Raw genomic sequence first — 23,351 nt, 5'->3', positions numbered from 1 at the left:
AAAAAAAAAGTTTATGCAAGGATTCCGTCCATAAACCCCTAGTTCTTGATTTAAGTGACAATAGACAAAAAAATTTGCTGTATTTTTTCCAGGAAGGAAATTTTCTGATGCATTCAAAAGCAGACTTATCTGTAAAATATTCCTGAAAAACCAACTTAACATAAGATGTCTAAAACTTGATATATCTGTGAAGCAGTATGCAGAGAGCTTTTTTTCTAATCTTAAAATATCTACACTATGAATAGTCGGGGTCGGAGGACTTATGAATTGGAATTTAATTTCAACTATGCTACAATCAATTACAACTTCCCTATTTTAGTGCTTTTTCAGTGTTTCTTCACTTAAAGACAAAGGCACATTGTTATTAACATACAATCATTTACTACAGATGTTCAAAATAGAAGACTGCTCAAAATATCGAGAAGCCAATACCAAAAGAGTATGACAAAATCTGCCAATTACAGGATAAACTCTTGATGCCTACAATTATATATTTTGACAGTGAACCAACCACTAACATACAAGTCGCACCACTGCAACCCATTTATGCAAATCAACATCAATTGCAACTGTTTTCTAAACACCTAAGTTATATACAGTATACATATACAACAAACACACATAAGCATTTCATAATTTTCATCACAGAAAAATTCTTCAGTCTTTGCAGCAAAAAGTATTTTTCTCCAGAACATATGTTCTATCAAAAATTACAAAAGTGAAAGATTTTTATCTTCACAACTCTTTCAGAATAATGCAACCCATAGGCTGTGCACTGCTGCTCTAAGCAGGCACTCAAGGGATTAGCAAGCACACATTTGTAGTAGTAGATATGCTTTCGATGTGAGAAAGAGAGGTGGGGAGGGAGAACAACAACCGAAACACTTTTTGATCATAGGTCTATCCTACCAGTGCTCACCTGAACTGAACAACAGCACAAGTTTTGATAAATGTGTTTTTACCTCAAGCACCCATATACACAAATATGATATGGGCAAACTTTGAGTATCAATGATTTTATAACTGTGGTATATCAATTCAGTTTCCCTACTGTTGATAGAGAATAAACAATGGAAATATAAGTAAACTAAACCTAGAATTAAACTAATTTTTCTTCAGTCATGTAAACTTAAAAGTTTACAAACAGTCTAAGTGAAGAGTACAATGTCAAATGTAAATGAATATGATTGGAAAAGAATTTTGAAAGACATTATAAGTTAAGATGAATCAACCTGGATAGAATCTCTCTATACAGAAAAATCTATCTGATTGGCTAGCTGAAGTTTAGTGTAATAACCAGGCCCATGGAGTTGGAGTCAGAAGCAATTAAGGGGTAGTCAGAATCGGTAAAACTATATCAACTCCAACTCACAATATCTTTATTCTTTAATATAAACCAGTTATAACATATAGGCATACTCAAAGTACAAGCAAATACATATGCTTTATGGGATATGTAAACCCAATCAATTACATAAAGAGTAGTCGGAGGTGCCAATAGTAGAGGAGTCAGAGTCAAAGTTTTTTGTTTCGACTCCACAGCCCTGGTAATAACCCTTTGTTGTCAAGAGAGATAATGGTTTGCTGAACATTTTTCACCTGCCTTATTCTCCCTACAAAATATATTTTTCTAACAACTAACTCCACAGATAATTAGGCACAAACCCATACCTCCCACACCTGCACAAACACACAAAGCAGTTGATTGGAAGAATCATAAGAGAATTCAGCAAAAACGTTGCAGTAATTGTTCCTGATTGTACATTCTAAGTTCAAATATTCCATTTAGCCATCCAAGACATGTACTAGGACTAATTTTATTTTCTCTCTTACTCTAACAGAATCAGCTATGCAGTACTCCAAGAAGGCTGGAAAAGCTACCAGTCAGTGCTTGTTTCTTCCAAGAAATATAGCAGGACTGACCTCTTTTCCCATTTATCATGCTAAAAAAATATTAAGAAGCCATAATATGGTGGATAAAGATAAACCAGTGTGGTGTACAACAAACACATAACACACACAAAAGTAGATACAAAATTAGGATGAGATGCATGTATGTATGTTCATTCATTTAACATCCTTTTTTCTGTTTGTATGGCTTGGACAAGAAGTCAAAGACTTTTAATAGTGAGTTCCTCCAGTTGCCAACCAACCTCTTTTTCAAGTAAAGGATTTCCCCTATTCCACAAGTCCAGAGAGATAAGTCATAATGTTATCACCATCACTTTATCCATGACAACAAGCAAAATATCAACACTCATGCATTTTCACACATACATACAAAGACAATGGGCTAACTAGTTTCCCTGTACCAATTAACTCACAAAGAACTGGCCTAGGGCTTTGGTAATAGACACTCGCCTATGTTCGATGTGCAATGTAGTGGGACTAAACCAAATCCATGTGGTTGCAAAATGAACTGCTTAACCACATGGCCATGTTTGTGTATCTATACAACTATCTTTTGCAGTTTAAAGTTTTTACTATTCCAGATTTATCTAACTTTACATTCATATATGAGTAAACAAACAAGGATCCTTCACATTATGGAAGTTATGTGTTCCTGAAAACCTTTTTGCAAAGAATTCTGTAATGCAAACCTTTTCCCATTGACTTCCATATTACATGAATGTCAATCGGAATGGAATTCCCTGCTATAGTAACATTTTCAGGAATGCATCAATTCTATAACATGTGGGATGCTGATATGCCAAAGAATGGTAAAACATTCAACCTCACTAATTTTATACAATTACACTACTTATTCAAAGAATCTATATCATGGGTTATAAAACCAGATACTTTATTTAGACACAAACTTGCTTTTCAATAACTACTAAATTTAGCTTTTGATCTACCAAATCCACTGGCAACAGTAAAATATGGCATGAAAGCAACCAGAATTAATATCTATGCACAAACTAAATTCCTGGTGCATCTATACTATTGATGGAGTTTTATTTAATATCAATTTAAAAGAGCTCCAAAGAAATTTATATATTTGGTCACCTGCTCTTTTCAGCCAATAACATTATGTATGAGAGAGTGGGAGGGAGTGTGTGTGTGTGTGTGTATGTGTGCACTCCTGCCCTACATTATAAGCTAAGATCTAGTAAGTCTTCTGAAGTTACTTCATGATAAAAATCAATGTTTCACATTCTCCTTCCATCTCATTTACATCATATGAAAACAGTATAAGAAAACTGCTTCTAAAAAATTTGGTTTTCATATCTTTAAAGTAACAGAAATTTGTAGGAAACAAAAGCAGAACCGTGTAAAACTAATTATATAAAAATACACTAACAAGTACATTTGATAATGACAAGAAATCCATGAAACTTAATATATAAATGATTATAACATCAAGAACACAGCTCATCACAAATACACTCTAATTCCAACACAAACTCATCACAAATTTCAAACACGCTCAAGTAATATTGGTTTCAAACTTTGGCACAAGGCTAGCAATTTCAGAGGAGGGGCTAAGTCAATTACACCAACTGTAGTGCTCAACTGGTACTTATTTTATCAACCCTGAAAGGATGAAAGGCTAGTCGACCCCAGTGGAATTAGAATTCAGAACAGATGGATGAAATGCTGCTAAGCATTTTGCCCAATGTGCTAGCAATTCTGCCAGCTTGCCACCTTAACTCCAAGTAATAATGTGTGTGTATGTGTGCGCTCCTGCCCTACATTATAAGATCATTAAAAAAAAAAAATGATCAAAAGCTGAATCATTCAGAAATATCGAAAATAAAAATTATATCATGAATACTTTTTAACATCTAAGTTTGAAATAAAACAAAAAAAAAAAAAAAACTTTTTTTTTTTTTAAATGAAGTTTATAAGAGTTTACAGATAAAGGAGATTAAAGTTTTTCAGAGATGTGTTAAAATAACTTCGTACAAGACTGGATTATATAAACAGATGAAATATTAATGAGATGTAAAGAGAAAATTCTGACATAGAAGAATGGTTAGAATTCATTTCTCATGACACTTAAAATTGGCTTTTGCCAATACACATCACTGCTAGATTCCTTGAATACTTGTGTTTAACAGAGAAAAATTATATAGCATAATTATTTAAATTTGTTTCTAGTAGGAAAGTAGTTACAATAATAACAACATATGTAGATCTATAAGATCAAATTATTGCCCTTTATATTTGTTAGCTATTTATACTAAATATTGAAGAGATAGTTTATGATATACATGGACAACTGATTTATAAAGTTTTAACCAATGCAAAAAGTCTTGTAAATTACCTCATTTTAGAGTTTATCCATGAGACTGAGACCATGCTGAGGTACCACCCTGAAGAATTTTTAGTTAAATGAATCAATCCCAGTACTAAGTTATGGGGACAAACACAGGACACACACACACGATGGGCTTCTTTCAGTTTCTGTCTAACAAATCCACTCACAAGGATGTGGTTGGCCTGAGGCTATAAAAGACACTTGCCCAAGGTTCCACACAGTGGGACTGAACCCAGAATGATGTGGTTGGGAAGCAAGCTTCTTACCACACAGCCACATGTGCCAATGTTAAGTATTTTCACAGAACACTTCCATTAAAAAGGTTAGTTTTACAAATTAAGGTGGATTCAGATGTATTTTTCAGCAAAGTACACAAGAAAATAGTACTATGCATGTTCCTTAAGCATACAACGTAATGAGAACAGTAACAAAATCTGAATGAGTCCATGAACAAGCAGTCAGTATTCCAGCACTTGTTTTATGGTTTCAGCCTAAGTTAATAAATAGAAAAATTAAAATGAGATTTTAAACAGAAATGTGTATACCTAAAATAACAGCTATGTTATAAATCTTTGTAAGAAATAACCAATTCAATAATTCACGCCAACATCCAAATTTATACATCTGTCAAAACCAAACAGGTGTAGAAAAATGCTTCATTTATTAAGTCAAGAAAGCAAGGTAGAAAATAGACCCACATGAAACCATCAAGCACTAGAGATGTGAGATGGTTTTACATTGGAAGTTGGTGAACAACATCCTAAGCTTCAGAGTTGCAATAGGTCAGTTACTTACTGGTTGATTGCATTTCTGATAGTGCAATAGACAAAGGAGTGTCTCTTGCCAATGCTTATATCTTTTGCTCATAGATACTCACTCACAAACCTTGTACATCTGCTCAATTTCCACTAATCAAATTCTACTCACAAGTTATTGGTCAACCCAAGATAATGGTAGAAAACAAATGCCAGAGGTGCATTCACAATAGGATCAACCTTGCACTTTGTAGTTTACAAAGCAAACTTCTTAACCCTACAAGCCATGCTTGTATCTACTGCTAAGTAAAGTTAGTATAGTTTATGTTTATATTGAATACTTATTGCTAAGTTGAATTGTTGTAGTTGGTTACCAGATGGCAGTTCTAAGAAAGGAAGTAAAAGGTTTTCTGCAAGATCTAAAGAGACAAAAATGGCACCTATTTGCAGTACTTGAGGCAAATGTTTTCTACCATAACATCAAGTTGAATGCTAATAATAGTCAAGTGGAATTCAGCAGAAGGAAACTGCACAGAAGTTCACTGGACAAATATAAATGCATGCAATTATTTAAGTATGTCTGTATCTTTCATTAATTCTATTATCAGCCTAGAATATAAACACTGGCAAGAGAGAAAAAAAAAGTGCAAATTTACAGACTAAATGCTATGCATCAGGTTCGACACTACTTCTATTGACACTCTTGCCATCAGAAATACAATGAGTCATTAACTGGGAACATATAACTGTAATAATGCTATTGTTCAGAAATTGCATTTTAAAATAAGGGTGTTTGTAAGAGGTCAAGAAAGGGACAAGTTTGGAGTGAACCAGAAAATGGGGACAGTATGTAGGATATTCTTGTTTTCTATGAGCAAGATACATTTCAGATGGTGGAACACATTATCATGTAAATCAATGTGGAAGACAGAACTAAACATTGTGGAGGAAAATTAAAAGAGTTTTTAGCATTCAGAAATATCTCACACATGTTATTGTTTATTTATAGGAGTGCACTTTGGAGATAAATAAAATTTGAAGTGTAGGAATAATGTCTTTGAAATCATGTAAAAATGAAAAGAAATAAATTACTACAGATGCTAAGAGTTGAAAAATATAGATGTGTTGGTACTTTTATTTAAAAAAAAATTGAGAACAATTATTTTGCAATTTGAATGATTTATACTGCACAAAAAAAAGGTAAAGCTTTACTTACTTCACATTTGAACCGAGGTTTATGTTTCGGTCCACCAGTGTTGAATTCGTAAACAGGAGTGACCTTCTGTTTACCACACCAAGCATATAAAAACTGCTTGATATCTCCCATGTTCGCTGAAAATAATAATTTCATTAATTAGTAAGTTAAAAAGAAGTTATATTTTATTACAAAAATCAACAGAATATCCTTATAATCTTTCTCTGCAGGCATTAATTGTACAAGTTTAATTCCCATTTTAAGATAGCATCTTACATACAACAACTAACTTCCTTATTCTCTGTGGCACTGTGTCTCAGTTTACAATATTTCAGATGATATTGATAAAGGTTTTATAACTGGAAATTTTTTTATAAAACAACACATCTGCAGTATTAAGTGATATCGAAATTTACCCTAAAGTGAGAAGCAATGCAAGTAGCAAGTCTTGAGTTTATTACATTGCAAAAAATATGTTTTCTAGATCAAACTTTAACAGAAAAGAAAAAAAAAGTGTTGAGGTCAAGCAGACTAGATACCAGAACAATAAATAGTATATAAGTGTTGCTTTTATGCAAAAAGATCTTTTCAATGAAGAATAGTTACTGGTTCAGCTGAGAAAACTTGAAATATTGTAAGAGAAATATTGTAATAGGTTCAATAACTAATTCATGAAAGAAATCTTGGAGTCTTACAACAAGAAACATCTCATATATTAAATTCTATGTAATAAATATTCAATATTATACACTAGTTAATGTTCTGTATCCTAAGATAAATCAGTTTGTTTGTTGCAGCTGACCTAACCACTCCCAATTCATGATAATAGATGGCAATAAGAGATTCTAATCATTAAACAGCTAATTTAAAAACATGAGCAAATATTTAAATTTGCAAGATCACCTAACATCAGACAGATAAACACCATTTCAACAAACACACTTTTTGATACCAGTATGAATTACATGAGACTTATTGAGGAAGCTTTTCTACAGCTTGATGGCTCTTCCTGTCACCAACCTTCACTAGTTTCCAAGTAAGATACTATTTCCCAGAATATGTTGCATAATGAACAGCTTAATGGCCAGGCATATGTCTGCAGCAGATTGGAAAGACACAGTTGCATAGGTGATGGCATTGTTTTTATACTGCACATTATAAAAATCAACACTTGCATGTACAAATACACACACTGCACCTCCTAGTTTCCATCTGCCAATGTCATTCACAAGGTATTAATCAGTCTGAAGTGAAAGTAGAAGACATCTGCACAGTGCCATGCAATGGGAATAGACTTGAAACCTTGTAGTTGTGAAATGAACTTCTTAACCACAAGGCCATGCTAAATGAAATTTAGTTTTATCCACTGTAATTCTTCAAAATTTTAACATTTTTCTATAACTGCCTAAGATATGGATTAGATCTGAAACAAATGTGGACTGACTGAGCTTTAAAGAATTGAACTTAATAGAGCTATTTTGCAAGTTTAATAATTAACTTTTTTGAACTCCATTAGTTACTTTTGATCTGATCAATGGAGCAGCCTACTCCATTGAAATTTACATGCAAGTGGCTGAGCACTCCACAAACACACATACACTTAACATAGTTCTCAGACAGATTCAGTATGACACAGAATATGATAAAGCTGGCCCTTTGGCTTACAGGTACACCTCATTATTGCCAGCTGAGTAGACTGGAGCAACATGAAATAAAGTATCTTCCTCAAGGACTCAATGTACTGCCAGGAATCAAACAACCTTACAATTGTGAGCTGAATAGCCTAACCACTAAGTCATGTGCCTTCACAAGTTCAATAATTAATCCTTTCATAAATGACATAACAATGCCAACATTAGACGATGGACAACTCTTTTTTTTTTTGGTCTGGTTCAATACTACAGTTAGATAAACTAAGGCAAATAGTTTTGAGTGATTATTTGTCCAAAAGGGATACAAAGCCATATCTATTGATCCAGTTTATCTCTATATCTAAATCAAGGAAGTGGAAAATGTTTTCTAGTAACAATGCTAAAATGTCAAATCTCCAACCACCTACCGTTTTTTATATTGCACTATACTATAGTTATTTCATAATGGCAGCCATAACACAAGTGTACCTTTGCTCTAGACAACTATACAAAATAACAATCTCAATGATGATAGCAAGATCTGAATTTTGAATAATCAATATTACTTTTACATCTCTAAAATTGCACAAAGTATTCTTGTAGAAATTCACTTATTAAACTCAAATCAAAAACTGCATCTAAACCAAACTATGTTGCTAGGGAGCCCCAGTCAATTCAGAAAAGACCAATATCATAGGTGTAGTTAATGAAGCATTCTATTGACATTGCCATAAAAGATTTAATTGCTACTTTGGACAGTTTAAGTAAGTACAAAGAAGAGACTAACAAATCTGTAAATGATGATAGAAATTAAATTTAAAAGACAACACAACATCTGTGGTGGTGATTCATTTTTATCTTTTAAATCCATAATGTAACGCCAAAACAACTTCCATAAAATGTTGAATAATTACTTGCTTAAAACTGAAATTTTAGTTTTTAATTCAATTTATGATGCTCTAGGTATTTCATATTCACCTTTTACAAATTCCTACAAATAGAGCTTATGAATTTCTAGAAAAAATAAAATACTAATTACTTTAATTTTTTATACTTAAGTCAAATAGGAATTGTATGAAATTGGTTATACATTATGAAATTAATGTGCAAGGTGAAATAGTCAACTGCTTAATCTTGGATGATCAGTGGTACAGGTATCAAGATCAGACCTATTTTTCAACGGTTAAGTGAAGTATAATAATAATATAGAAAATGACCTAATTGAAGCAAAACATCTAGTCCATCCACCAGGCTATTCTGCTCACACACACAGAATGGTTATGGCTATTTAGATTTGAATACCGTTGATCAAGATGATATAAATATTCTATGGAAAAATTATTGAATCAGTACATATTATTTATACCTGAACATTTGTTTTACTGTCTAATATGAATAATTCATATGGTTTAATTGTTATTACAACACATGAAAATGGAATGGGAATTAAAATTGCAAAATTCTAGAAAATTAAAACACACTTTAAACACTCCTGATCAGGTGAGGTTTGGTCTCTTTTAAGACCAAATATTGATTTTTCTTTTATTAGACTAGTTTTGGAGGTTATTATCAATTGCATTTCCAGCTCTCAGAGGGGCAAAAAAGGATCATCAATTACAGCAGATTTGAATGAAGATCAGTAAAGTACCAAATTAGACATAGTAAAGCATTCTATCAAATCTTATATTAATTATTAAAGGAGGATTTCTGAAAGATAAGGGTTCAAGTTTTTGATTGCAAAATAGTCATAAGTAAATCTTTTTAAAAGTAATAGCAGAAAGAATTAATGAATACAGGGGAAAGCAAATAGATAAATAGATGTGAAAAAAGTAAACAGCTTTCCAAGAAAAATACTGAGTTTACTGATTCAAACAAGATATCAATGTGTACCCACTTAATATTTATTTAATCAAGACTTGATCAATTAATTGCCCTCAAATGTTTCACTTTTATATTTCAAATTGAATATCACAAGTCTTCAAAATTTAGGACAAGGTTCATTATTTATTAAAAGTACTCAGTGCATAAGAGATTGCCCAATATATCAGTTTGAACAAATATTTAATATTAACATTCTCATCATTTAATGTCCATTGTTCATCCTGGCATGAGTTGGACAGGTTGGGTTTGGGTTACAGAGAAAAGTTACACTCATTAATACTGGAAAATGTTTAACAAATTAATTATAAACAACATTTTTTTTAAAAACATGTAATTCCCATAAAGTTAATTAATCATCTGCATGGGAGTTTCCAAAAGCACTCAGCTCTGAAAATTTCTACTAAATGTTGTCAGAATTTAGAAACTATAATAAAATAAAAACAGCAGAGGACTGAGCAATAACAAACAAACAACTAAAACTTGTTAACCTTTATTAATGTGCCACTAATAAACATGTTTTAGGAAGCAACCACCCTTATTTACATAGTAAACAAGGCCACCAAACAAGATTTTAATCAAAGCTATGTCTATTAATAAAAGAAAGCTATTTGTTATGAACTCATCTCACATTGATCACTTATCAGTTTAACACAAAACATAACTGCAATGATGTTCTTCATTGAGTCAGATATCAGCTATTTATCTACTATTATAATTAATCTAGTTGTTTTAATTCCCTATAATTTCTCTAGTCATAATTTCATATCTTAGTAACAGAAGCTACAAATTGATTAGAGACTCTTGTTTGTCTAAATTAAATGTTAATACTAATATTACTTGTAATCTGCAATAGTTTGATTCTATCTAGATTAGTAACAAGACAGAGAATGCAATATTTAGAAACACGTATAACACTAAAAATGAATTTGTATTGAGAATAATTCTTGCTTTTGTTTGCATGAAAATGAAGGCCGGTAATTTTTTTTGTTATGTGAAACAAAGAGAAATAAAAGAAAATCTGAATGATTAAATACCGATTTTAAATAATACTAATTAATAAACAAGATATCTTGCTTTCAGATTAGTTATTGCCAAATAAAAATGAGAGAAATCTTTCATAACATCATCCAAATTATAACAAATGTTTCAAACATTGTCTCTTCAAATAATTACTTAATGAAGATTAGCCATAACTACCTAAAATAATGTATTTCATCCAATATTATTCAAGTCAAATGATTTTTTTCCTAATCTATACCCAACTTACTACTGCAAAGAAATATTCACCTGTCTCACCTATGTGGGATAAATAAGCAACTTTAAAAAAAAAGTCTAAGAAAAAGAAATGGCTTCATTTTTTTTTTTTTAAAGAACAGGAGAACATGCTCAATTTAAGTTAGCAGCTGTAAATTTAAGTTGTGTTGATTGGAGCAGAACCATACCACTGAATCATTAAAGTGGATGTTGATCAAAGTAGTTCTCTAGAAAGTATATATTCTTATATTCTTGAGCAAGATCCTACTTTTCAAGGGTATCCAATATTAATCTATCTTTTAAGCAATAATATAATGACAAGAAACAAAATAAAAACCTTTCAGTTTTACTACAGAATATATATACATTTCAAATATCTACAAACCATTATATGGAAATAAAAATTATAATTAAATTATCAACAATTAGAGCTCGTGCAGTTAAACCCACATCAAACAAATAAAAGAAAATTGTTGAAAAACATTAAGTTTCATAGAAGCTGATTCATCATTCAGTTAAAAACATAAAATGGAAAAATATCAGACAATGCTGCTGAAAGGAAATCTCAAGAGTAACTACTAAAATTTCTGTCAGGCAACAAAGTGATTAATGAACAACTTATGAAAAGAAGAGAAGTAGCTAGCATTCAAAGTATTCAAAGCAAATGACGAGAGAATAATTATTGGTACTGACATATAAAGAAACAAATTCTCATAAAATACTCCTGAGCCCTTTTCAAAATAACCCAATTCTTTAATCAGGACATTAATCATCATGAAGACAAATGTCTTCACACTTCCTCCTCCTCCTCGCTTTCCAGTGATTCTGTAGAAAAGATCAATAGCTACCTCTCAGAAACAGTATTATTATGCTCTGTTCAGTGAAGTGTAGCAGTCAGTAAGTGGTCAGAGAAGGTGCTTCTATATTAATTAATCAAAAACAGCTAGTGTAATCAAATCTTAGCATAGATTTATTTTCTAACAGTGGACCATCGCCTCTTATGAAAGAGCATTTTCTACCAACATTCAACGGGTAAAATTCACCTGTTCTATAGTAAAACATAAAATTATTATTTTCAACTTTTAGCATTTACTAATAAAAATAATCTTCTAGAATAACCAATAATTTCCAGTTATTTTAAGCATGAATTAAATTTAATCAAAATATATTAATCAACATCTAGAACTTCAAAAAAAAAAAAAAAAAAAATTCTAAAACCCAGTACCAAACTCAACAAAACTTCATAAGCTCCTATCCTAGAGTTTATTACTATACGATAATCACTATAATCAAAGAATAGTGATTGTGGAATCAAGTGACAAAAATATATGAAGCTGGATATGCGAGTGCTTTGAGAAATTACATTTAGATATCGTTTATTGCCATAATGGTACACACACAGTGCTGCTCTACACTATCATAAAATTCAAGGGTATGAAGTAGAAAGGGAACATATAAACAAATAAATGAAATGACTATCTTCAAAATGTAAGCTTTTATCCATGGTTATAATTTGTAATAGAATACACATTTCATAGACGAAATAGTAATTTAAATGGGTCATGATGGGTATATGTGTGTATATATATATATATATATATATATATATAGTATATAAAAAATAGGAAACAATACAAAGCATTAGAAAAAAACACTTTCTTCTCTTGGGGTTATACAATATAGACAGAAAACCAACAAACGACATTAGTAAATTGCTTGTACGCAGTAAACAAACGTGCCGGGAAAATAACAATGTGGAAATTTAAAATGAAATTTGAAGACCTTAGAAATTATACACGAAAAAGTAGCAACTAAATCACCATTACCATCACGAGCAATTAATTGCAATTAATAGAATCCAAATGTGGGATTTCCCACAATTGGAATCGTCAGTAGGCGGAAATACCCCTTACATGACATACAACTTGTTTTCTGAAAATGATGGTAAGATTTCTCTTCTGTGATAAAATTCAGTAAATTCTTTACGAAACTGTAGTATTTTTAACATTTTTTTTTTTAAGTGTTCAAGAAATTTTAAATCCGATCACAATGACAAAAATGTTACTGTGAACAGTGGTGGTTTTCAAAAACAAACTGAGAAAGGAGCTATGATTATAGAGGGAATATACGCCAGAAATCGCGAAATTATATAAATATATAAAACAGTGTTGTAGTAGTCAAAGTTTACATCATATAAATACAATAGAAAAATAGAATCAACATGAAATTCAGTGGGTGTGCGTCTAATGTATGCAATTATTACAGTTTGAGAAATGGGAAACCCCTAAATGTTGAGGTTAGTAAATTAATCACATTTTGTTTCCAAAATACATACACACAACACATACGAAGAGACAGAGGAGTAGATTGAGAAAGAGTGACTCAGACAACTCCGATCAAAAGTACATGTTTTCATTCTTTCCGAAGCAATACCATTTGAGACTCATCCAAGAATGGTTGTTGCATACCTTTAGTTTTCCGTGGTTTCCCCTTGGTGGAAAAAAAAAAAAAAAAAAAAAGAAAACGGCTGTCGAGGCTGGCCACTTAGACGATTTGTTTACCTTTGGCTAAATTAAACAAGTCCCAGTACAAAAACAAAGTTAAAGAGGCTGAATGAGGCGGTGATACTAAATCCGTATACAATAACGATATCGCACAGCGAGAGGGCGACACCAGAGTCAGACTCGGACTGAGCAGAAATGCATTTGTAGCTGCAGTGACGGCAGCAGGAGGAAAGATGACGATTGATACAACGTAAGCAGAGTACACAAACCTCTACAACGGTGGGCGCAGTAAACTCATTACTGAACACTCACGCAAACATACTGACAAAAGAATGCAGCACTACTGTATGCAGTAGAAGCAAATTCACCCGCACATGAAGTATCAATAATCAATTGAGTAATAAATTGAAAAAGAGTGCCAGCAAAACATACAGGCCAAACATCGCTCGCTAAACTGCAGTTGTCAGTTAAGATTAGCGGGAAAAGGAAAAGAAATAAGGTACTTTCGATAATATTCTCACATGACTTTTACAATTTACTCAAACTGACATAGAGAAGTTTATTGTCTATAGCTTTATTTTACAAAACACGATAAACAATATTTCCAAGTCAGTAGGTTGAAAATCACTATATATATATAGTGGGTATATATATATATATATATATATATATATATATATATATATATAATAAAATGATTTAAATTAAAATATATTAAAAACCAAATTTTATCGGTGAAAAAATAAAACGGGGAGGAGGTTTCTTAAATTCAACAAAACAATTTTACACTGTTGTATCATTTTTATTTTCAAACTTGAAAAAAAAAATGTTCCCAAACATCTTATCACCACAAATTAATACAACTATAAATTTAAACACTTCTGTAACCTATCCTGGATAATAGAATTCACAAACTGTACTCGGAAGAAGTACTATTATTTTCACTTTGAAACAATTTTCTTTTTTTTTTGTGTGTGTGTGTAAAACTAATTTCTCTTAGAGTTTAGTATAGTGGGTACTTGAGAGTTAACTAGTAGCCGATGTTTACATTAGCGAAAGTGTTTATAACACGTGCTAGTATGAATGCGAAACTACATAAATCAGTAATTCCTTATCAAACAAAGGAATTACATAAATATTATTTCATAATTGATTCTGCGTAAATGTTTTTGTTTGTACTTTGTAACGTTCCCATCATGTTCCCCTTGTGGCAAATAAAAGAAATTATTACTATTTTATTATATATTTATGAATGTTTGTAGTTATTAATCTCATCCTTTTACTTGTAAATCTTGTTTTAATTTCGCAATCATAATGTCCCCGATGTCTCAGGCACTTGTGGTCAATCCCTAGTTTGAGGCTTCTGTTTCAAAAAGACTTCTTTATTTGTACACTATGAACATTCAATACATTCGACGTCACACACACACACACACACACACACATCTTATGTAACACGCTTTTTGTCGGTACAAAAAAAAATTCCTTGTTGCATTTGTTTTGGCTTTTTATTGTTCCGCATTCAAATCCCGCCGATGCTCATCCTTTCGGGGTTGATTGAATAAAGTACAAGTACTGGAATCGGTATTTTCGACTAATCCCCTCCGCTAAAATTGCAGGGGCCAAGAGCTCAGTGGCATTTCGTCTGACTTTACGTTTTGAGTTCAGGTACCACCGAGTTCGACTTTGCCTTTCATCCTTTAGGGGTCAATGTAATCGATTTACCCCCTCTCCCTATTGTTGTCAACCGTTAGCACACCGAATTAAATACTTAACGACATTTCTTCCCTCTTTACGTTCTTAGTTCGACCTTGTCTTTCATCCTTTTGTGGTTGATAAAATAAGTACCAACTGAACACTCGGTCAATGTAATCAAGTAACTCCTCCCCTCAAAATTTCAGGCCTTGTGCCTGTAGTAGAAAGGATTGTTATTATAAAGGTGGCGAGCTGACAAAATGCTTAGTGACATTTGTTCCGGCTCTTTGTCATCTGAGTTGAAATCCCGCCGAGGTCAACTGTGCCATACATTCTTTTGGAGTCGATATATCGACATACCCTCTCCCCTCAAAATTGCTGGCCTTGTGCCAAAATTAGAAAGAATTATCAAATATAGTCAGTAAGCAGGATAGTGCGTTGGGCAAAATGCTTAGCTGCATTTTCTTCTGGCTTTTTACGTTGTGTACAAATTCAACCGAGGCCGACTTGACCATTTATCATCCTTCAGGCATCGATAAAATAAATACCAGCTGAGTACTGAGGTCGAATGTAATCGACTAACGGTGATCTTTCGGTACTAGTCTAACTCCTCTTTAAAAACAAAATGCAAGCCTTATTGCCAAAATTAGAAGAATAATTATCATAATCATTATAGCGAATAGAAAAGTACAGAATCCGAAGGTAAGCTAGTGATAAGCGAAGGTAAAAATCTGTGAATAAAGTCGGCAAAATTTCATTAGGTTCTTCATTTGTCGTGAAGCAGTAGTATAAATTTTAATGTTTCAGTTGAAGTTTCTACCAGGCTTTTCATACGACTTACAAAAACTTAGCTAATTTCTATTATTATGATGTTTAACAGACAAATTTCGCAATATGTTCCAGTGTAAATGACATCAAAACTCACACTCAGAGGTAGTTAGTTTGCTGACTATCGTGAACACTATGTGTGCCGACATAAACATTAACTAAAACATCTTAGCTTGCTTGTTTAACCAAAACGCAATTCTATCCAGAAACTCGCCGGCCATTTTGCCTGTACAAGTCAACAGAGTCGGCATTATTTTTACGCATGTCATCTTCAAATGACATACTAAATACTAAGTGTTTTGGTGGTGATTTCGTTTAGGCAAATAGCCATAACGATAATCATAATACTTTAAACAAAATAAAGATTTCATCGAATTGTTAAACACAAGCATACAGAAAACAGCAACTATTATTTATCCAGACATAAACCCACGTGTAAAAGCTTTCGATAATCTGTCAGGATAAATAAAATATTGTGTTAGGGGGAAGATGTTGTTACAGTTTATGTAACGCCAATTCTCGAGTATAAATATAAGACTTTTATATTTAACTCTAACATTAAACCAGACGTTGAAATAACAACTGTCATCAGAACCAAAGTTAAAAAAGAAACAAAAAGAGTTAATAAAATTGAACAAATTTCACATCGCTTCCTTAATTTATTAAAAGTATTTATTTAGAAAGACGTTGTTATGATCCCTACATCTGTCCGTTTTCTTTTTACTCGTGTATTTTGATGACAAATGCAAACTGTCTAACAAATACAATGCATGGTGTATGTATATATATACATATATATATATAAAATATTAATGAAACTATTGTTCGAAGTTCGGATTAAAATGCTTTTCATAAATCACTTTTAGTATCGCCGTCCTGTATTATACAGTAAAACTCTTCTCTGCTGTACAATACAAAGTATAAACATACATATATGTACATAAGAGTTAGTTTGGAATAGAGTAAATATTTTAGAAAATTGCGTTATTTCGGATACTCACTTCAAATCACAATGCAAGTCGACGATTGCAATGAAACCATTTACTTAAAGTTGACAGCAAGATGGCGATTTCCTTTAACTCGTTCAATAACGGTGTCCAAGGGAGCTAACTTGTGATTTCAATAGAATGATGGACTAAAGTATAATGTAAGAATACAACTGGAGAAATAGTTTTCCTAATAATAATTATAATCAATTTTATCATAAATAATACTGTTGATATTCATTGAATATCTTGAGCATAAAAATTCTTAATAAATTTTCAGTATTTTCTCATTACCGAGTATATTACTTAACATGCCATTTTTGTTTTTATTTCGTTCAAGTTACCATTTTGTATATCTGTTCATTTATTTATTACTAAAACACATTTCAGATATATCTGCTACATTAAATACTCCTATTAATAATAAAATTTAGATCTCAATTTACATTTTGAGTGAAATGAACTCGGTGTTTTGTTTTGTTTTGATCATTTTTTTCTTCTTAACAACGAGGAAGAAAACAAACAAAACAAAACATCAGACAATGTGTTTGAAGATGCACATTCTGTTTTAGTTTGTTTTTGCTGTTTGTAAATAAACTATGCTAGAATGAGAGGATAATTTTTCCTCGTATAAAGGACCTCTTTTTGTCATCGCCGCTGTCATCAGTAGAATTCAAGGAAGTGTATTTGTCTACGACTACTCCGACTGTGTCGACGGCTGCGAGATGTAATGCAGCCACTCTATCTCTTACATTCCTAGCCCACCTACATCTGGTAATCAGGTGCGAGACCCTACTGATTATGTTATCGACTCTGGGTAAGTTTCTCCGAACTTCACCAAAGAAACTCGATCAGCTAGAAATAGCAGCTACATTTTTCAGTAAATTACGTGTTGTTGTCTCGAAAAGGGAGGGACATATTGTAAACCTATAAAAGTATTGCCCAAGAGAAAGACGAGATGGCCATGGCTGGAATACCTTTGATCGTTGTAGGTTTGCTCAGTGAGAACTAACCGGGGACTAACAATCTCTGGTTTTTGCGAATATGCTATTATGTACGTGCATTTCAATAAAATTATATATGGTATATATAATAGTTGTTTAAGATATTTATCGTTAACCGACACGGATTCCTGGCTTTGACGGCATCTTCATCACCACAATCATAACATCAGACAGTCGGCACTATTACTTTGATTACTGATGTGGTGGTGGTGAGGAATGCCTTCATTATTCGTTGGATAGTAAAAGGAAAAGAATATAGAATCTAAGAAAAACTAGTGATGATCTGCAGATACACGATATATATATATAATATATATATATATATATCACAAAGCAGTTAAAATCTGTAAAATGAGTTCATGTGCCGTAAAGAAGGTGGGTGGTTCTGATATTTCGAGAAAGGCTTTTCTTATGCCCCAAACATCCGTACTCACCTATTTTATCAGGACATTAATCTATTTAAAGAATTCTATTCGTTCAATAGGTCTGATCAGTTGTATTCATCATTTTCCTTAATAAATGAGACAAAAATGGAGATGATATCCCACCCTCACCCCGCCATATTAAAAAAAGATATAACACTAAAGGAAAGGTTATTTCTCATCATAGACTTTTAAACATAATACCGTTTAATAAACATTAGGAGTGTAAGGTACGTTCAATATTGGTTCGGTCAATATATCGGAATTAATTTTCTCAACTGTGATGTCTTTATGAAAGGGATAAATATATAATAGGGCTGGGGTAAAATCAAGGAAGCGTTCTGCTACTAGAGGCATATAATAGCAGGATTTCAGAAATGTAGTATAGCGATTGTAAAACTTCGATTAAACGGAATTACCAAAGCAATTAGTAAATAAAAACTACTTCAATAGGTTTTTAAGATCAAAAAGTAACCACATAACTCAAATAATAACAGTTAATTGAAATTTTCAAAAAAGTAAAAGGCATTGCGATTAAATGTGGATCACTTCTTTAAAAGTGAAAGCAATAAACCTGTTTCTATGTTATTAAAATCTCCTCAGCAGAGCATATTCTCAATTGTTATGACAATGAATTGATAGATTTAAAAAGAAACAGAGGCAATGTATACACATCAATTATCAGTATCAACTGAGGGAAAATACTTTAGAATAGTTTTCTGCATACTAAATACATAGAAATAATGCCAATAAATACATACAGAGTGGGGGCTTACATATGTAATCTTTTAGTACAATACGCTTTCAAAGCAACGCCTCTGTTTAACAATGGCAGAATTGTTAGAGCATCAGACAAAACGTTCCTAATTTGGAATTTTTAAGTCATTTATTCTTTGTTGGTAGGTCACAATGTTGGGTAATCTGTGTGTGAAGGCAATAATGACCTTGCAGAAACTTGATTAAATAGGTGTTCAATAATTGGTAAGACTGATTTTGGCTTTTTGCTGTCACCCAAATTAAAATTAAGTTCATTCAATATTCTCAACAAAAGCATTTACTTAATTAAAGCATACAGAAGTTTTTGCCAGGTGTAAACTGCATGCCAGAAGTGTCTAGATAAGCATTTATTACTAACTAGCTTAAAAGTCGCACTCCATGCAGACTTTTAAGCTAGCTCCTGTGGAGGGCTAATTGGGCTTGTGGCCCAAAATTAAGGAGAATTAAATAGCATGACTATAATCATTGTGCCCTGGTGGTGTTTGACTGCAGGTTAAGGAGAGATGAGAATTAATTCTGTAATGCAATTATTCTAATGTTTCAGTCCCAATTTGAATTCCAACTGTTGACCAATTTATCCCAGAGTTCTTATCTCGACGTAAAATTAGTGAAGCTAATGTCATTAATCTCCCCATTAATCTCTAACATCATCTGACAAACACCAATCAAGATGGTGTGAATCAGTCAAGCTTTACTTGCAAGAAATAGCAACCTAAATGCTTTTAAATCAGATCCCAATGCTGGATGTTCAAGAACCAAATGAAGGGCAAGTGAAGGACATCCTGATTCCAAAAAGGTATAATATGTCTATCTAGAGCAAATGTAGACTGAGATACAGGGGTCCTAGATAAACAGAATTTCACATTTATTGTTATAGAAGATATGACTACATGTTAGCTAGGAAAGCTAGTTATATTGTCATGTGAGAAGCAGAAAAATTCTGTGTCCATTGTAGACAAACAATTCCTTTAAAACAGGCAACGACCAAGAAACTTACCTTCTCTGTTGCCTCTCAGATTGTGGCATGCATTTTAATTTATACCTGTTTCAGTGAGAAACTCATGAAAATTTCTGTTGGAAATTATACAAACAATTAGAGTCGAAATACTATTGGCTAATAATTAGGCCAAATCACTTGATATACTGTGGCCTATTTCTCGTTACTGAGCAAATGTGGTTTCAAAATCTAAGCCCCACTACAACCCCACTAATATTTATTTGTGTTTTCATATATTTTATTTAACCTGCACTATTTATTTTTATTTGCATATATATAAATGATTTATTAGAACAAGTGGAACCTTCTGTAGTACAACTTATGTACTAGGTAATACGAAATTAGTTCTTAGTTATTGAAGATGAAATCAGTTGAAGAAGTTAAAATCTGAGCATATAAGTAATACATAAGCGTGTTAAAACGGAAATGTAAAAGAAAGCAAGAGACCAACTCACTGAGTAAAGTGGTATAGTTTCATGTGGAATGCTGAGTGGATCTAGTCTGAGGTTGAATTTAACCAGCTTTTTATAACCATAAACCAATTTTTCCAGAACCTTTTATCAAGCTATTTGGTAGGAAAACCCACATACATACTTTGAGGTTTGACATGGCAACCATGACAAGTCAGCCAATGCTGATTAGTCAAGCCATATTCACATAGGCATGCCTTTTATGGTGATAATATAGTCTTAAGTTAGAAAAATCTAAGAACAATGGTTCAGAATTCAGCAAAAGCTCTACTACATAGGTATAGTATTTAGGTATGACACTTTAAACTCTAAAATGAAATCATGTCACTTTTAACTTTGCCTTTCATCCTAGCAGGATCAATAAAGTAAAATATCAGTTAAGTACTGGGCTTCATTCCATTCACATTCACATCTATGTTTCCTAGATGTAAATGGATCTATAAGTGATAAAAACAGAGAAGAAATTCTTATGGTAAGGGTTTTCTTTTTCTCTTTTATGTCACATCTGAGGAACAAAATTCTCAACCATGTGTTCTTGGGTTCAGTCCCATTGTGCAGTACCTTGGACAAGTGTTCTCCTCTAATCTCAGGCCAACTAAAGCATTGTGAGTGTACTTGCTAGACGGAAACTGAAAGAAGCCGATCATATATATATATACATATATCTATTTGCATGCATGTGTGTGTGTGTATGTAAAGGTAACACACTTAGTCGCGTTAACAAAGGGATGTGGGTTCAACTCCCACGTGGATAGGAAAGCCTTCTTTTTTCTGTTGAGGGCTTACAATGCCCCTTAATTAGACTATTTCCCTAGTCATTGCACGGTGATTGCCATAAGCTTTAAGCTTATATAAAAATACCATTATTATTATTTACAGGATTGTAAACTCGGCGCTGTATAAAAAACAATTTGCACTGAAAGCATATATGCACAGACATGCAGGAAGTAAATAGACACCTTTAATTTTCAAAATCTTTTATTTAATATGCAAAGTAAACAATTGAAAAGTAATTGATAGGTAGGACTACATATTTTAGTATTTAGTTGATATTCCCTTTGCAGTTTTTAATTCAGAATCTCTTTTTGGCATTGAACTGATGAGCTTTGTAATTGTCTCTTGTGGAATTTCTGCCCACTTTTCGCACAACAATCGAAACAATTCATCTTTAGATTTAGGTTTCTGTTGAGTTTTTCATAAAGCTCTATCTAGTATGCTCCAAAGATTTTCAATTGGGTTCATGTCAGGAGATTGGCTCGGCCAAGGAAGCTTTATGATTCTATTTTCAGTCAGCCATTGTTGATTCCTTTTTGCTGTGTGGCATGGAACCCCATCTTCCATGAATAAAAACTCATTTTTTGTTATGTTATCATGTGAATATGTTGGAAGTAGTCCTTGCTTAAGTATTTCGATGTATTTTTCAGAGTTTATGGTTCCAACACATTCGATCAGCTCAGAACGACCATTGCTGGTAACAGCTTCCCATACCATTACAGAGATACTGCTATATTTTACAGTTGGTTGGAGTCGTTTCAAATCAAATTCTTGATTTGGAAGCCTCCAGACCCAAACATGTCCACTGTTTGAAAAGAATGCAAATCTGGATTCATCTGAGAAAATCACTCTATCCCAAAATGAACTGGATTTTTCTGACATCTCTTTAGCCCATTTCTTTTTTTTCATGATATTAATTGGTTGAAGGAAAGGCTTTCTTCTAACTGCTCGTCTATAATACCCAAACTTATGCAAATATGTAACACACATTCTTGGACTAACTTCTAGCTGTTTTGCAATGTCAGAAGCCTTCAAATGGGGTTTGCTTTCCACAATTCTCTTCAAACAGCGAAGCTTCCTTCCCGAGGGCCCAGGTCAGCTGGGACGAGAATCTGTTGATTCTTTTCCTTGGCTTTTGAATTGCACTATAATTCAATTAACAGTAGAAAGAGGAATTTGAAGATTTTCGGCAATTTTTTGTTGGCTAAGACCAGCCTCAGATTGCCCACCAACACAACCTCTTTGAAAATCTGACAGTTCTGCTGAATATTTTGTGTGTGGATGGCTACTCTTCACAAATGTTTAATATAATGGCACCTGGAATGAAAAAGAATAATTACATTGAAAATTGTACACTGCTGAAAACATATGAAGATGCTTAGATCAGAAATTTTGAAAATTAAATATGTTTTATTTATTTCCTGCATGTCTGTGTATATATTATAAGGAGTAAATATTCAAAAATGAATATTTATAAAGATATTATTATTGTTATTACTATCTGTAGTAAATATAAATTGATAACAACAATAATATAGGTGGCTTCAGGCTTTAAATAGCATTAGATACCTATATAATTAAAATTTATATTTATCATATCCAAATTACCAAACTATATAGCATTAAGCTGTGATGGTATGGCAAAATGTTTTTACTCATTCACTCAATTACTGTTGTTATCTGTTGAATTTTTCAGTGTCATTGGTGGCTTAGTTGAAGGTTTTAACACCACTTTCAAGCAGGTAGGCACTTCATGTGCCCTTATGATATATATGTATATATATATATATATATATATTTAAAATTAATATAAACAGCAGTTTGCAATGTTTCACCATAAAGGAGATTTATAATTGTCACTAAATATGACTAGGGTGTTAGGAAACACCAACATTGGAAGAAATAAGAGCTAGA

General features: G+C 32.4%; 1 protein-coding gene across 4 annotated transcripts in view; it reads right to left on the bottom strand.

Moving 5' to 3' along the window:
- LOC106868436 (ATP-dependent RNA helicase A) overlaps positions 1 to 17,089 on the bottom strand; it is a 58,629-nt gene extending 41,540 nt beyond the window's left edge. For 2 of the 4 annotated variants that reach the window (XM_089360892.1, XM_014913702.3), the window contains exons 1-2: positions 17,009 to 17,089; positions 6,236 to 6,351 (exon numbers count right to left, since the gene is read on the bottom strand). Coding sequence is in view for 2 of the 4 variants with exons in the window: in XM_014913702.3 (XP_014769188.1) it covers positions 6,236 to 6,346 (111 nt within the window). In the remaining 2 variants the exon portion in view is untranslated. Of the gene's footprint in view, positions 1 to 6,235; positions 6,352 to 13,448; positions 13,672 to 17,008 lie in introns of those variants that run through there. The other 2 variants (XM_089360885.1, XM_014913703.3) reach the window with 1 other exon arrangement.
- Between the last annotated feature and the right edge of the window lie 6,262 nt (positions 17,090 to 23,351).

Source organism: Octopus bimaculoides, chromosome 1, assembly GCF_046866305.1.
Source record: "Octopus bimaculoides isolate indiv1 chromosome 1, ASM4686630v1, whole genome shotgun sequence".
Classification (NCBI taxonomy): Eukaryota; Metazoa; Mollusca; class Cephalopoda; order Octopoda; family Octopodidae; genus Octopus; species Octopus bimaculoides.
Note: the sequence above shows the minus strand (reverse complement) of the source record. Positions and strands in the feature narration are given on the sequence as shown.